Here is a 17,155-nt window from a genome sequence, read left to right as displayed (position 1 = left end):
ATGTAAAATTCTTCAGAGCGTCTTTAGTACATTTTGAAACTCCTGGTTTATTTCCTAATCTCAGGTTCTACCACGAGGAAATTGTAGTTTTTAGACATAAATATATAGAATTTACTTAAAATTGTGTGTATGTGATCAAATTACACCCGACCAGAGCACTAGCAGCCTGCGTTTTCCTGTTCCATCCAGCAGGGGGCAGTGTTCGCCAACAAAACATCCGCACTCTCGGAAACTGATTATTTCTTTGAAAAAAGAGCCGTGCGGCTTTGGCGTTCTGTGTAAGGCGGGCTGGCAGTATTGAGTCACAACGTTTGTGGGTTTTCTCAGCTCGGAGAGTGCTGATCCCGCTGTCTGTGGCTCCGTGGGCCCCGTTATCTGCCGTGACAGCGCGAAGAGTCTCTCGACGTGGACGTGGTCAGTTGGCGTGTCCCGACTTGGAGTGACGGCTGTGCGGTCCTATGATTTTCCCGACACGCTCTTCGCATTGGCCCATTTTCTGAAAAACTATATCGCCAACTTCACGTATACCGCAACCTTTTTCACCTCGGTTGGAAGCTGAAGACAAGACGGGCTTCAAGATGTCTGTAGCGGGCTTGAAGAAGCAGTTTTACAAAGCCAGCCAGGTTTGCAAAACTTTTCTTGCCGTTAGCGGCTAGCCTCGTTAGCATGTGCTAACGGTTTGCGGTGAGCTAATGTTTGTAAGAGTTTGTTGTGTTAGTTTGTGGTGACAGCAGCAGACTGTCCGTGTCAGCGTGAACTGTTTCTGTGGGTTTAACACTTAGCTTGTGTCTGTCTACTTTTATTAAACCATCCTAACTAACTAACTTTGGCCGATGTGAGGTTAACTGTAAGACCGCTTGCATGGTCCGCAGGTATCACAGACTCTCAGGGAGTCTGTCTTCTGTAGCTTCTGACTCGGTATCCTGTGGTAAACATTAGCTGTGCCGCAGGGACTCTCCGGGTGAGTCAGAGCTCTCACTTAAAACAAAAGTGTTGGAACTCAGTCCGAGTTTGCAGAATGCACTGAAACCACTTCATCTCCATCGGTGTAACCTGCAGAACGTCTGCTTTCAGCACAGCTGTCTCTTTTCCAGCGGTGATTTTTAGGCTGGGCTCGGATCGGTATTTAGGGCAGCTGAGAGGAGTAAAAAACACAGCACTACATACCACTGTGATAAAAATGCCCCTACTCGCACTAGAAATGTAAAAGTCATGATTCTGGCGTCTGAGCCTCGGTGTGAATGTTTTTAATTTAGGCCAGCTCTCAGTGATGGGAGGGGACGGTTTGAGAGGGTTTTTTGGAGGCGCTTTTCTTCCTACCCTGCTGATCTAAGCAGGAAAGACATTTGGGTTCTGCCCCAGCTTCCTGTCAGGAACAGACACAGATCCCTGTTGGTTTGCGTTTAACGGGGAAAATAAGATGATTTAGAAGCTTCGTGTCGAGGTTAGCAGCTCTTACTCTACTGAAAATCATCAGGAGAAGAGATTAAGTGGATTGGTGCGTTAGCAAGTGACCCCAGAAATGAGGTGGAAAGAGTGCGCTTTCCCTTTATTTGACTGCATTGCAGCTGCTCCTGTTGCCAAAACTCCATGAGAGTCAATAACAGTCACATAGCTCAGATTTTCTACACTGGAGGCATGCAGGAAGTTGGCTGTGGAAATGATATCTGTGCCTCGCTCCTCTCATCTGCTTGTTTTTCTCTTTTAACGTCTCTCTTTCACTTGTACTTGTTTTACGAGATAAAATCTTCAAGCCTGGGATGTTCTCGTACAAATTCTGGGTGGGACGAGTTTTTAGTACTGAATGAATACTTAGATACTTAGAAAGCAAAGTACTTTCATGTGAGAGTAACTCTGAATACATCAGCCTTCACGTGATTTAATGGTTGACAAGAGGCAAATATCAGACACCTTTTGCATCGTTTATTTTGTTAGTTTAATAAAACAAAACTTGGCTGATTCTAGTGTGCAGTTAGGAGGAATTATGAGTGAGTAGTCATAGGAGAAAGTCTTGATATGCAGTGCTTATTATTATCTGTCATCTTAAAAATGTTTCTATAAAAACATTTTGTTGGACCACAGCGCAGGCTTAGAAACATCAGCCAACGTTATTCTTTTTAGCTCATGATACTGGGTATTAAGACGCTGCATTCAGAAAAGGATTAGATTACTGGTGAAAGGAGATTACATTTTGATGCAGACTTCATCTGGGATTAAAACCATTTATAGGAGCGATATTTCATCTGCCGTATAATCCCAGAGCTGCTTTTTATCACTCAGAGTCAATTTTTGGTAAAGTGTGCCGGTGAAAGGATGCTGGCATTGGTGTTTAAATAAATAGACAGCGTCCTTTATTTTTGCCTGTGTGTGCATGATGTTCTTACTGCTGAAAGGCACAGAAAAGACTCCCTTCTACAGCTAGTCCACCTAAGAATTATTATCATTAGATAAACCATTGTTTTAATAGCGAATGTCTGTGACGTGAAGTAACAGAAACAACCATTTGCATCCTTTGTATTTGCTGGAGAAAACTTGAAAATGTGGGATAGCTGGTGGCTACTCGGGACAAGTCATAGTATATGACAAGGCCTCCCTTATACCTTCACTTTGATAGCAGGCTCATCTCTTAGCCATCATTTCATTCTGTGCCAAAATAAATTTCAAGTATAGTCGTACTTTAATGCTTACAAATAAAAAGAAACCGGAGTGTTCTTGGATGATTGGGTGGGATTTTTCCCACATTTGACTTGTTTTGTACAAAATTACATAAATGTGATTTGGATAAACGTGACTCGTGATGATGATATTATGAAATCATATTTTTGATAAGAGTTGAGCATTAAGTTGGGAATCACTGAGTAAGACTACTTTTAGCAGCTTCTGATTTTTGTACAAGTTTGACACCAGTGTGATAAAGTACTCTGATTCATCATCGGCTTAATTTGCTGCTTTAGTCAGCAGTACAGTCTTTGGAACAATAGATCGGGGGGTTTGAATCCTGACCAGGGCCAAAGGAGGAGAGAAGCCACTGACATCAAGCGTATTATCATGCATGAAGGGTTTCACCCTGAGACTGTACGCTAAGCAAAAGGCAGGAGGCCGAGGACAGAGTGTCAGAATGATTATCCAGGACAAGACAAAGATCCATGAGTACGTGAAACTTCAGGAAGATAGCCTCAAACGATCATGTGCTCAGCAGCCACATAAAGCTGGTTCAGACGGCCTGATGGCTTCAGGGCAGCTGCTGCAGAGTCTGGCTGCTACTGTCTCACATAAGCGACTTCTAAGTCAGAAGACGTTTGTTGGATGATTGAAGGCGGTCACTGCTTAAATAGGCCTCAGTAAGATCGGTAACCTGGCCATGCAGAGCTTCATATACAGCTGATACATAAGAAAGCGGCTCCCTCTTTCACAGCAAGTAGATCTGTTTGTATTTGATTTGGCAGTTTTACGCCGGATGCCCTTCGTGATGCTGGCCTCGAGAGATTTGTCTCCGTCTGAACTTGAACCTGGATTCTTTCTGCTTGCAGTTAGCCAATATGCAGCTGATTGTGATAAAGGTTTAAAATCTGAAATTCACTGGAAGCTAATTTAAGGAAGGAAGAGTGCCGTGCATCTGCCAGCTAGCTTCTGTTAGAGGACGTATAGGCTCCTGATCAAGCCTGTTACCATGAGTATTCTATCCATGTTACCCACCAGCAGAGCCAGCAGGCTGTTGTATGCATTAGGTGTGAAATTATTAACCAGGTATAACCTGGAGGGAGCTGGAGTTTAAATTTTAAATAGAGAAGGATGTAAAAATAATTAAAAGCACAAACCTTAGAAGCTTTTTACTTAGAGTAAAAATGACGTAAGACATCATCCGACTTCTGACTTTTAACTCCATAACAGTTCGTTGTGTCTGAGTTTCAACTACCTGAGAATCATAACTTTTTTCCACCAACTGTCTCTTTAACTGCAAACCAGACTTTTGGGATTTGCCATCTTGATGTAATCTTAAGCCAAACAAGAGCTTGAACCTTGTGATAATGTGCAGGTATATAACTAACACCGAGTCATTGTGAAGAACATGATACGTTGCACAGGCTGATCCCTCTGTGTAGCACTGTGAGCTGTTTATACCAAAACCTAGCTGTGATAGGGTTTTTCTGTGGATGCTGTTTAGCTTCTTCTCTTTATGTTTGTGTGCATGTAAATAATGATGTTACACTCACAGTAAAGACGATGCTTGGATCAGGAGAAGAGCTGAGGTGTTGTTTAGTGGCCAATCAATGTTGCCAACAGAGCTGCAAAGGAATAAGATTTGGCGACGTAATAAAAATAGCCGAGTTCCCCATTATGAATTTAATTCTTTACTAAAGTAGGGCCGTGCAGTGCTGTGTAGGTCCTGAGTTGAGGCTGTATCTATACTTGTGACCTCAGAGTCCCTGGTCATGTGATCTCTGCATACAGAAGTAAAGCCTGAGGATACCAGACTGCTGTTAGAGCTACAGCTGAGATGCGGACGTGTTGCAGTGGTTATTCTGTGTGTGTTGAAACCTGATAACCTCAGTGAAACAGATGAAAGACAAAGTTTGTCATGGACACGAGGAAGTTTCTGTGATTCCAGTTATCACATAAAGATTACAAACAGCAGTTTTGAGTCATGTAGGAAATGACTTCAAACAGCTGCTGATGGTTTCATGACCAGCTTAGGGAAGAGCAGGGGCCTGTTCTTCGTACATTGCTTACTACATCCAAGATCAAATGACACATCCAAGATCAAATCATCGCGCTAACCGTGAGCTCGCTAATCCGGTTCCCCGAACACGCCTGCTGTTGACGATTAGTACAGCTGGACGCAGTAATGTGACATCACTGGGTGTCGTAAAAGGGGCTACGCATCGATAGTAGAAACATTGATCGGCAACCCGCTGATTGGTCGGCGAAAATGTCCAAGGGGCGTGCTCGGTATTTTCCGGCAGCAGAGCAAGAACTCATGAGTGAGGGATTTCAGGAGTTTCAGAGTTTAATTAAAACGCAAGGGAACACTGCAAAGGCTGCAGAAGCAAGGAGAGAGGGCTGGCAGAAAGTTGCTGACAAATCAAACTCGTAGGTAATTTAATAATAATACTAATAATAATGGATTGGGTTCATATAGCGCTTTCCAAGGCACCCAAAGCGCTTTACGATACCACTATTCATTCACTCCCACATTCACACACTGGTGGAGGCAGCTACGGTTGTAGCCAGGCTGCCATATCGCGCCATCGGCCCCTCTGGCCAACACCAGTAGGCGGTAGGGTAGATCTATCATATGACACTATATTGTCCAATATCATATGGCATTATATTATATTATAATATGTTATATTATATCCCCTTTCACATTAGAGCCACAACAGGACCCACAAGAACATGGGAACAAGTAAAAGTGGAATACAGGAGTATTCTACAGAATGGTAATATTTATCTCTTAGATTGCTTTTCGTCTCTTGGCAAGGTAATACTGGCCTGTAATACTCTGTTAGTTTGTTCATAACAGCAACCAAGAAAAGGGCAGAGGAAAAAAAGACAGGTGGTGGTCCTGCACCCCCTCGTCAACAAGTTGGTTATGTAAATAATACCCTCACGGGAAAATCGATATCTCTCAATGAGCACACTGTCGCGCTGAGCTAAAGGATCCTGTCTATCCCGTAATATACGCTGAATTCTGAGGACTCTCCTTATCAATCTTGCACCTTCCACAATGGGTTGCTCGCGTATACGGACAGGACATGGCTGCGACAGGCTTCCCAAATCCACCTTCGCTTTTATAGCCGTGGTCTCTCATCTTGATTACACGAAGTAATTTACAATTACTACTCTGAAATATGAATTACATCTGTAATAATCACATACATGTAATAGAATGTTAATAGTACATTTCCCTTTTTTAGGAAATGACCTGTATGTATCTGTGTGACATCAATGAAAGGATCAAGTGCTGCATTATCTTTAGTTACATTGATGTTATTTATTTATGGTGAAACAGTGGTGGAATATCGCTGTTGCTTTCGTATGAATGACGCGGACATACCTGCGTGGCCGCGATCTAATCCTGTTTACATAAAGTAAACCTGCTCCCGAGCAGGTTTACGCTTACGGCTCTGTTGCTATGACAGCAAGTCCCGGATGAGCTTCGGGGAACCGACTGATCCAGGATCACGCGAAATCGTCAACAATCTAATCCGGCTAACCTACTTAGCGAGGTACGAAGAACGGGCCCCAGGTTGCTGTGTGCAGTGTTTTTCATCTATCCCCGGGGCGATCGTGGCTCAAGAGTTGGGAGTTCGCCTTGTAATCGGAAGGTTGCCGGTTCGAGCCCCAGCTTGGACAGTCTCGGTCGTTGTGTCCTTGGGCAAGACACTTCACCTGGTGGCGCCAGTGTCCGGCAGCCTCGCCTCTGTCAGTGCGCCCCAGGGTGGCTGTGGCTACAATGTAGCTTACCATCACCAGTGTGTGAATGTGTGTGTGAATGGGTGGATGACTGGATATGTAAAGCGCTTTGGGGTCCTTAGGGACTAGAAAAGCGCTATATAAATACAGGCCATTTACCATTTACCATTTATCCCCGCTAAAACCAGCCAGAGTGTTTCCAGCTGAGGCAGACTGTCTCCCGCTGGGTGCTACATGTGGGAGGGTCACTGTGGACAGTGTCCCGACCAGAGTTCATGTGCCAAAGAGGCTTAAGGTCAGGAACACTGTATGTCTCTGAGTAGATCACCGTGGGAAAGGGTTGACTGATCAGCCTTTAATGGAGTGAGGGCTGTTTTAATAATATACATGGATACATAGCATAGACTGGATCCACTGTGTGCATATGGGTCTTTAGCGTTATCATCTACTGTACCTTATCAAAAAGGTTTAAAAGATATTTCTGAAATGTCAGCAGACTGCACGGATGCCGGCTATGAAGGCCTCATGACTCATTACCTTAATTATCCTGCTGACCTTTTGTACTTAATCCACTCCCTAAAAGGGTGCTCTGAGTTGGGGGGTGGCTGAAAATGAGATCCAGGTCATACATGTGTAGCTAAAATCACGTATTCTTTGCTTGTGATGTTTCCTGTGTTTCATTAACTGTGCAGACGGTATAAATGTCTCCCTCTGTTATTACTGCATGGTGAAATATTTAACAATTAACAGAGAGCTTGTTGCAGCTTTCCTCAGAACTTCAGCAAACAAGAGCAAAGCAGATTCTTCACATCCAGGTTTTATTGCTCTCACAGTTTTATTGCTGTTGACTGGAATCATAGCAGAACCACAAACAGAGCACAAATTAGTCATTGTGGCTGGCTTTCGTCTTTGCACAACAGGGCTTCCGGGTGATATTAGGCCTCGTTTTGCTCCCTGTTCGTTTGAAAAGCTTCAATATGGTATCATGTAGCCTGTGAGTTATTATCTTGAAGTCGCTCCAGCGCAGACTCATTAAAGAGACAGAATTAGCACTTTCGTTGAATTCAGCCTCCTCAGAAATGTAGATCATTAGAAAACAGAATGTACAGCAGTACTTGCACAGTAACGTTGTTCCTTCATTTCTTAGCATGATCAGAGGCCACAGGCAAAAATCCAAGTGAGCTCTCTAAGATAGTTGCATGCTGTCAACATCAACAAGATCTACTTTGAAATAGCATAACATTGCATTTTTCATGCATTTGTGAGATTTCTGTGGTATTACTGCAAGCTTCTCTGTTGTTCTGAGTCACCCGAGGTTAAGGTTAGGACCGGGCATATAGCACGCCATGCTAGCGGGCACCGACCCGTCTTCCTGGGTGTATGATCACAGAGCAGGCAGTGATAAATTAAAGATGTGCTTCAGCTTGTTTATCTTCTCAAATGAAAACCTCATGAGCAACATTAATGAATTTGCGCTCTTGTTTTCTCAATCCTCTCCCTCCCTTCCTCCCTCTAGATGGTGAGTGAGAAAGTTGGAGGTGCAGAAGGAACCAAACTAGATGATGACTTCAGAGACTTGGAACGGGTAAGAGAGCCATCCTTGTGTAGTCTAACAGAGAAACATGCTGAAGCTGAAGGCCTGTGTGGTTTCACCGAGTACACAGGCAGCATTATTGTGTTATTTTTGTTTGACTTGAATTTACATCCCATGGAAAGCGTTATGTGATCCTATCATACAGGGTCAACAGTTTATCTGCTATATGTTGCACACATCTCAGAAAAAAGAAAAAGTAAAAGTAAATCCTTATAAACGGATCCTGATTGAGAACCGGCGCTGAAAAATACCATTTGGACCCACTTTAGGCACAAATGGCAAAGAAATGTCACTGGTGGAAGCTTCCCAGGTTTTCTGATGTCCTTGGGTTTCAAACTGTTGTGCAGACAAAACAAGTGAAAGACGTCTCTTTGGGAATGTTTTTTAACCTTTATCTGAAATGTTTCAGGGCAAAACTTTCATCATGAATAAATCCAGTGGAAAGTGCATAGAGCAGCATGTGTAGATGCATCTCAGTACAATATAATATACCGATCAAACTTTTTCCAGTTCTGAGATACCTTTACTTGCAGTATCTGACAAACCCATCTCATACCAGTGCTAAATTAATAAAGTGTAACTGTGGAAGAGCCTGGGAGTCATTCTTTTATGCATGACCTTTAAACACAGTTTTCCTGTGAGTGTTTTAAACTAGCGTGACATGAACACACAGTGAAGGTTGTTGCTGTAGCTGGAGTGAATTTCTTTTTCTCTTTTTTGCATATTTATCCCACTGACATGTTTCAGATCATCAAACTAATTTTAATATTAGACAAAAATAACTTGAGTAAATACAAAATGCAGTTTTTAGATGATTATTTCCCTTTCTCATACAGGTCGCCTGGACTTATTCAGTAATTTTGGCTGTAAAATTACAAAATAATAAAAATTTTTCTGAAACTGTTTGAATTTTGTCTGGAGCACAAACTGTAACTGAGTTACGTTATTTAAGGTTATCTAAAGAGGGCTTATAAAATGTGCCCGTTGCAGGGCTAGTAATGTTTTTAAATGGTTAAGGGGAAAAAAACATCCAGAACACGTGGGAATAAAAATCATAAATTAACTTTGTTAACCACATTTCTCAATTCTAAATTTAATTTCACTGCCACACCCAGGCCTGATCACTGTCGGACCTGTTGAATCACTTCAATAGAAGCTGTCTGACAAAGTGAAGTCAGGCTAAAGGATCTAAAGAAACAGCCGAGAAACAAAGTCACTGACATCCATCAGTCTGGAAAAGTTTAGAGACATTTCTGAGGCTCTGGGACTCCAGTGAACCAGAGAGATCCATTATTCACACATGGAGAAACTGGGAAAGGTGCTGAACCTTCACAGGAGTGACCGGCCTACCAAAATTCACCCAGGAGGTCACAGAAGAACTAGAACAACTCGGGCAGCAGGACCATGACAAGTCCACCTCTGATTGGCTCAGAAAGGCTAAATAAATGTTTTGGAGTGTCCGAGTCAAAGTCTGGACTTAAATCAGACTGTACTGCTTCAGCGGGACCTTAAACAGGCGTTCATGCTGGAAAACCCTCCAATGTGTCTGAATTAAAGCATTTCTGCAAAGAAGAGTGGGCTAAAGTTCCTCCACAGTGACGTGAAAGACGCACTGAAGGCATCACAAATGCCTGGTGGTGGAATAGCCAGTTATCAGGTTTAGGGGCTGTTACTTTTGCACAAAGGACAGGTAGGTTTACATAACCTTTTTCTCTTAATAAATTAAATTATCCTTTAAAAACTGCATTTGTAAGTGTGACAAACGTGGAAAAACCAAGGTAATAAAGGAAGGGCCAAATACATTTCCACGGTACTGTACTTCCAAAGTTGTTTGGCTTTAATGTTAGCTTCCTGCGTGCTACGTTAGGTGTCACAGTGAACTGATAGATGCGTGCTGGATGGACTACACACGGCTGAGCGGTTTGGATCTGCCCTGGGCAGCTTGGTGTCTTATCCAGGCTTTCCAGTCGGCCGTATATTGGATTTATGCAAACTTATAATATTTATCTTGTTACTGTGACAAAAGTCTGTTTGAAAACACGAACAAATTAGCACACCTACTCTTTCTCTCTGTGCTGTTTAAGTTCTCTGACCTGGGGCTCTGATGCAAATGTATGACGAGAGTGTGTGTTTCTGCAGAAAGTGGACGTGACCAGTAAAGCAGTGGTAGAGGTGATCTCCAAAACATCAGAGTACCTTCAGCCCAACCCAGGTGAGGAGAAGACCGGTTTCCCTGCAGCTGCTTAGATTATTTAAACTCTGGTTAGTTTCACCTCCATTTCCTTTATTTTCACAGCATCGCGAGCCAAACTGTCCATGCTGAACACCATGTCCAAGATTCGCGGTCAGGTGAACAACCCGGGCTATCCTCAGGCTGAAGGGCTGCTGGGAGAGTGCATGGCCAAGTACGGGCGGGAGCTTGGAGAGGACACTAACTTTGGTAAGATGTGTGTCTGTATTCTGGTTTACTGTCATATTTTCATGTCAGAATAGCACTTCTGTGAGTCATTAGTGGTTTTGATGTGTGTGGTTGTGGTGCTTTTGGGTGTGATAAATTTAAGCTTACCCAGAGTGTGCTGAAACGCTTCGGCTCTAAAGTCACATCTCCGCTTTCAATGTCTCTGTGTGTGGTTAAGGTGGCGCTCTGGTCGATGTAGGAGAGGCCATGAAGAGGCTGGCTGAAGTCAAAGACTCTCTAGACATTGATGTCAAACAGAACTTTATTGATCCACTGCAAGGGCTTTGTGACAAGGACCTGAGAGAAATCCAGGTATCATACACTGGAAATGTCTTTTATTAAATATCTTCTTCAAGTTTGAAGAAGCAGCACGATTGCTGTTTCTGTAAAATATTCAATGAAATACCTAAAGCGTCCATCTGAAACTCCTGACTGCTAACGTTAGCATTTTAAATGACAAAAGTCAGTGGGGCCAGTTTCATAGCTAAACAGTACATTTTCTGCAGCACTATCTGAAGAAACTGGAAGGGCGTCGCCTGGACTACGACTACAAGAAAAAGCGTCAGGGAAAGATCCCAGACGAAGAGGTTCGACAGGCTCTGGAGAAGTTTCACGAGTCAAAGGAAGTGGCTGAGATGAGCATGTACAACCTGCTGGAGACTGACGTAAGGATTTATTAAACGTGTTTGGCACGTGAGCTTAAGCCTGATCCTTAATCCTGTTCCTGAATCCACTTATTTCTGTCTCTAATAGAGACATGTTTCAAAAATATAACTGTGGACATTTTCAGCCTGGTGGTTCTTTAGATCTGATGCTGATATTACTGTATTATACAAAACTGTAGTGCTCCGTGACCTGGTCAAATACAACCCACCCACAGAACAAACACGCGTTCCAGTAGCTGGACCTGTAAAAACTGATAAAGCACAGCCATTCAGCGCAACACTGAAGACAGCCTGCTAACGCCTGCAGTTTATCAGTCACGACCTTTGATCCCTTTATGGTTCAGTACTTCTTATTCATAATAATCAAACTAATAATGCATCACTGCAAGATAAGGATTCATTTTAGTAATGAAGGCTGGTCGACGGGGATGAGTAGGCTACTTGGGATGAAGTCTGCCAGTTTCATATTTCCTTGTTATTTCTCTGGTGTCCTCCGATCTGTGGCGTGCGTCTGTAATTTTGGACGTTGGAAACTAGCAGTTGGTGGAAAGTTGAATTGTTTCACAGTAAAAATCAGTTCATAATAAACAAAAGAGGTGAAACTCAAAGATGAACTCCGTGTGTGTAGATCGAGCAGGTGAGCCAGCTGTCGTCTCTGGTGGAGTCCCAGCTGCAGTACCACAGACAGGCCGTGCAGGTGTTGGAGGAGCTTTCAGGCAAACTCGGAGACAGGTGCAGTAATGAAACCCGATGATTTAGCGCAGCTGTGCAGGTTTCTGCGTATGTCTTTCAACGTGCTGTGGAAGATGCATTTGTTCATGTTTTTGAACAGGATGAATGAAGCTCAGTCTCGAACAAGACGTGAATACACACCCAAACCCAAACCCGTGTTTGACTTTGGAGACAACAACCATTCAAATGGAGGCTACTCGACCCCCATGGCTCCTCCCCCGTCACGCATCTCGGGTAAGAAACCTTTTAAGAGGACTTAAAAAAAGGTTCAGTGTGAACAAGTTGCCATGTTACAGTGAACAGAGTAACAAAAGATGGCATCTTGGCAAAAGAAAAAGCAGTACTGTCTATTGTTTTGTGTTCATGCTTCCAGCTACAAAGCTGCATTAAAGCACCAAAAATGAGCCGCCCTGGCAGAATTTTAACAGCTAACCCTGCATCTGTTTGTGCCGACACAGCAGATGGGCTAAACCGAAGCAGTGTGCCCGAATAAACTTCAGTCCTTACAAATCTGACACAAAGTCAACTGAAAGTTCTTGGCATTGCCAACAGGATTGCTCAACAAACAAGCGCCACTGAGTCCAGTGAGCATCTCCGTTTGTCTGCTGTGTGAGTGAGGTTTTTTAAAAAATGATGGCACTGAGTTGGTGTGTGTGTGTGTGTGTGTGTCTGTGTGTGTGTCATCTTTCCGGCCTTTCTCCAACCGACCTTGTTCCTCTTCCTTGTGACATCATCAGAGGCGACTTTTCACTTGACCAGGCCACAAGGATTGTGTGAGTCACCGGTTATGTGTGTGGTGCTGTTTCTCAATTGTTTTAAGCTGGTGTGTGTGCGTTTGCGCTCACTTCTGGGGTGAAATGTAGGAAGTGGACCAAAAGCTGCTTTTCATTGGTTTAACAGATAGTGGTTTATGCATAAAACTGCAGCGAGTATGTGGTTTTGTTTAAAATGACTGACTTCCTGAACCTGCAAATGTTTTTTTTTTTTTTTGCTGTATCTGTATTGTAATGACATTTCAGTTAGGTTTTAGAGGTGAACACAGAAGCACGAGTACACGTAAACCTTCAAACATGTAACCCAGATACAGACACTTTGGTCTCTGCATGGAAAAACTACATCATAACTGGTTTGTAAAACTATAGTTATGTTGGCCCTCGTTCGTTGTATGTGATATTTAATTTGTGCACAGCGAAGCGTCCTGTTTCCATGTTTTAATTTGCATGTCATGGAAGCATAAAACACAAATAACTGACAGGGTTTGTTGTGGCCCTGAAAAGGCCTGTGGGTGTGGCTTTGACTGTTTATGTGTGACCTTTTTAATAAATAATAATGTCTGTCCCCATGTAACTTAACCAGTTAACATTACAGGACAACACATCTGATTGAATGAAGGATTGTTTTCATTTGTGAATCGGTACTAAATCAGCCGTGTTCGGCACAGTTTTAGAGTCTCAGCAGTGTGTTCAGTGTTAGATATTTTTTTTTGCAACTTTTTTTTTGACATTTGTCTTCATTTACTCTTTGTTTTTTTTCCATTCATCATTGTTTTGCACAGTGCAGCGAGCATCATTTATCATCTGTGTGTCCGTGTGTGAACGCTTTACTGTAAACACGTGAGCTCAGATAGTTGTGAAAGAATTTCATGCTTGAATCACAAAAAGAAAAAAGTATGACGGTGAAGGAGAGTTCATCTGATCTGATTCTCTAGATATCAGCACCTGTGTTTTGGGTTGTAAATATAAGAAGCAGTTGGTCCTTTTCCATTTATAGTTTGTGTTGCTGCTCTTGTAAACAGATGAAGACCAGAGAATGGCTGACCAAATCTTTTCCCATCTCTAGCCGTCCCAGCAGTCTGCGGGTTGAGCCAGATACAATGAGAAAATTGTGTGGCAGAGAAAAAGCCCAGTTTGTCTGTGCATGGAGCCTCCTCTCTGCTGCTGATCTCAGTGAGGTCACAGAGAGCGAGAGGGAGGATCTGGTCTTGGAAAGCTGCTGTCAGAGGAAGTTCTTTATGCTTTAGTCTGTTCAGAACGTCTCGTGAGCACCGTTTCCTAATGTTATACTGATGTTTGATGTGACTTGCTTTTCCTGGAACTGACAGTCTGTGACCTTTAACCTTTTCAAATATCCTGCCGTCTTCCTCATCTCTGCTCTGTTTACTGGTCGTTTTCAGCCCCGGAACAGCCGAGCTGCAAGGCGCTGTATGACTTTGAGCCCGAGAACGACGGAGAGCTGGGCTTCCGTGAGGGCGACGTCATCACCCTGACCAATCAGATCGACGAGAACTGGTACGAGGGCACGCTGAACGGCCAGTCGGGATTCTTCCCCCTGAACTACGTCGAGGTCCTCGTGCCGTTGCCACACTAATGCAAAGAGAGGGAGCTAGGAGGAGACTGATGTAAAGGAGGAGGGGAGAGAAGGTAGAATGAGAAGAGAGCGAAGTGGAGGGATGGTCCGCAGAGGTTTCATTTTTCACCTTCGGCTCCAACGTCATCATCACAGAGCACTTTTTGGTCACCTGGAGTCCCGAAGAACTACCCGACCAGAATATCAGCGTTTCACATGGAGTTGTCCAACAGCAAGAAGCGTATCGAGGACTAACTGATGAAACAATTTGTAAGGATTTCTAACAACAAATTAATAATGTAGAAAAAATTAATGTGGGTAATTGGAGCGGTCGGGGTGACTCTTTCATATCGTTTTCTTGTATTTTCAGTCTGTTTAAAACTCAGGTTGGTCACCAGATTAAGAGGGATGGGGTGGGGGTCATGCGTAACTTGGCTGAACATTTTCCTCATTTCAAAGTGAAAACTGCTGGTTTTCACTTCAGCTGTGGACTGGTTTGTGCCTGGTGATGCCACCTGCTGGCATGACTGAGAATTAGTAAACTGAGATGGAACCACACACAACTAGCTGTATTAAAAAAAAATACTGCTTTGATATTTTAATGATAAACTTGAGCCAAATTCTTCTCAGATTTTGAACATTTTCAGGTTTCCCCTGTTGCGTAACGACCTGTTTGTTTTATCCCTGTCAGGCTGTGCAGCAGCACTCACGCTTACTCCGTTCTAGTCTTTGATCGGTGTCCACTCAGCTGACTTTGGTATCTTAGTAAAGTTCAGCTGGTAACGTGTGAGAGGATGTTGCAACTGCACCTTTGTCCTCAAATGAGATTGATGTGTGTGACGGACATCTCCGGCGTCACACAGACCCGAAGGTTGCGCGTGTCCGATGTGTGGAAGAGCAGAGCGGTGTGTTCTGCTGAGGAGATGATGCAGGAGACTTTATAAAATGCAATAGAAACATATCGCTCGGCGTGCCTGTTTGTTTAATGATTCTGTACAACAGCCATACTTTATAACATTTCTGGCCTGTTTGTTAAGTATGTTAACCTTTTCTCAGCCTTTCGGCCCACTTTAGACACCCGTCGGCTACACGCAGAGACAACGCTGCTGGCAGCGTCCATCTCTCTGTCACGCCAACGTCGTCTTAGCTCAGAAACGTCCTCGTGCCCGTCTTTCTGACGCCTCACGGGCTCTGATTCACGTGATTGGTTAGTGTGTTTAGGGCGGATGGAGGCAGACTGTGTAGACAAGGCTGGCTTCTTGTTCTGGATTTGGCCTCGGTGCACACCTGTGGGTGGAGTCTAATCCAATACACCCTGTACAGTCTGAGGGAACAACGTGGAAGTAAAAGGGAACTATTGAGGGAAATGTGCATGTAAGCGGTTGTCCGTTTGGATTATTTTGGAGAACCTTTGTTAGCAAACCTTTCTCTTCAGTGCGTCTGATTTCAGATGCTGAATGTTGAATACACTGTGCAGTTTCTTCCTTTTGGTCCATCACTCCATGCTGCCAAACACCAACTCCTGTCTAACCTGTTTACATCTTTGACCCTTCTGCACTTGGACGCTCACATGAGGTTCGGGGTGAATGTGAGCAGAGGTGTGCTGTCTGGGTCTCACTGTTATCAGAGCCAAGTCTTTGTTTTAGTGCCTTTGGAAAAGAGAGGGGGAGTATCCCAGCTTACACAGCAACCAAAACCTAACGACTTACGATGGTCACAATGTCTTACTGCGTTTTCTCATCGTCGTCACCTTCCCGTGTAAAGGGGACATGCACTTGTGCATATTTCTGCACATTTTGATGACACTACATGCAGTTTCCTGGATATCTTGATGTGACATTTGTCAGCAGGCCACCAAAGGAAACTGTCTCTCTTTCTCAGAGATTTTAATCCCGTTTCAACATTTCTCACCGATCACTCATCGTAAAGGGTTGCATCTTTGTTTCATCGGTCTTAAATGCTCTTTTCACTGTTAAATCCTTCTGACTCTCTATAGTATTATTTTTTTTTATATATACAAGACCTAAAAACCTTTAAATTAATCTCTGCATGTAGTCCTATATTACACCTAGTACGTGTATATCTTAGATTTAAGTTGCTTTTTACTTTTGGTATGAATACAGAATTTAACGACAATATTGTGTCTTGTATTATCACAGTATTTGTACATGCTTCTGTCCTGTCCCCTCATTTCCCTGTTCTTAAAATAAATAAATAAATACAGTTTTAAATGAAGCCGTTGTTTGTAGTGAGGTGTCAAATTATGGCTTTAATGTTGGATTTTATATGGAAAACGCACACAAAAGGGTGCATCACTCGAGTGTGTGTGTGTGTTCACACTGCTCAAAAAGAATTATGAGAACTTTGAATCATCAGAGTGAAGCGAGCATAAAGCACTGAACCTACTCCGGTGCAGGTGTGGCCACAGACCCTTGTTTATCCCTCCTGACTCATTTTTCCGTAGTTTCACTTTTCCTTAGTGACCTCGTCTCCTCTGGTAGGAGCCTATAGTACCTGCGCAACCATCCAGCTCTACCAGGATGAAGCATTCATGGTTGGAGATATCAGGAGATGGGCAGTCTAAGGAGCTCGGAAAGAAAAGCGACTGAACTTCTTTAAGTTTCCTTGAAAACGTTTCATCCGAGAAGCTTCTTCAGTTCTAAAAGCAACTGGTGGAGAGTCTCAGATTTTAAGCCCTATGGGAGTGTCTATTGATCTTCTACCTAATCACATGACCCAAGGTGTGGGTCACAATCAGCCAAAGTTTTGGGTGAGCCCATTGTGAGACCTAGCCCCACCCTATCATCTTTCCTTGGCTAATTGTGACCCACACCCGCTTTTCTTTCCGAGCTCCTTAGACTACGATGAGCTAGATGACTGAGGACAGCTGGACAGGACTATAGAGGGGTATAAAGGGTTCACGCTGAGCCCATGTGACAAGCG

General features: G+C 43.4%; 1 protein-coding gene across 2 annotated transcripts; it reads left to right on the top strand.

Annotated features, from left to right (window-relative positions):
* Nucleotides 1-236: 236 nt before the first annotated feature.
* Nucleotides 237-16,447, top strand: sh3gl1b (SH3-domain GRB2-like 1b). 2 transcript variants are annotated; one of them, XM_085263612.1, is made up of 10 exons: nt 237-623; nt 7,934-8,002; nt 10,151-10,223; nt 10,308-10,451; nt 10,648-10,781; nt 10,976-11,134; nt 11,763-11,866; nt 11,967-12,100; nt 12,604-12,639; nt 14,040-16,447. In XM_085263612.1, exons 1-10 carry the CDS (start codon nt 579-581, stop codon nt 14,231-14,233), a joined length of 1,092 nt encoding a protein of 363 aa, XP_085119738.1. In that variant the 5' UTR covers nt 237-578; the 3' UTR covers nt 14,234-16,447. The 2 variants fall into 2 exon arrangements, with proteins under 2 accessions (XP_085119738.1, XP_085119739.1); XM_085263613.1 differs by lacking the exon at nt 12,604-12,639 and having other exon boundaries at nt 241-623.
* Nucleotides 16,448-17,155: the final 708 nt, after the last annotated feature.

The sequence above is a fragment of the Mchenga conophoros genome, linkage group LG23 (assembly GCF_057382185.1).
Source record: "Mchenga conophoros isolate Kocher_MC1m ecotype Shallow Benthic linkage group LG23, M_conophoros_male_GT1.1, whole genome shotgun sequence".
Classification (NCBI taxonomy): domain Eukaryota; kingdom Metazoa; phylum Chordata; class Actinopteri; order Cichliformes; family Cichlidae; genus Mchenga; species Mchenga conophoros.
This window is presented reverse-complemented; position numbering and strand designations above follow the sequence as displayed.

Bases quoted from the DNA above. Each gene is read 5' to 3' on its own strand.
- sh3gl1b (XM_085263612.1), top strand. From the start codon at position 579: ATGTCTGTAGCGGGCTTGAAGAAGCAGTTTTACAAAGCCAGCCAG. The intron at 12,101-12,603 runs GTAAGAAACCTT...TGACATCATCAG, and splicing joins TCCCCCGTCACGCATCTCGG to AGGCGACTTTTCACTTGACC. The intron at 12,640-14,039 runs GTGAGTCACCGG...GGTCGTTTTCAG, and splicing joins GACCAGGCCACAAGGATTGT to CCCCGGAACAGCCGAGCTGC.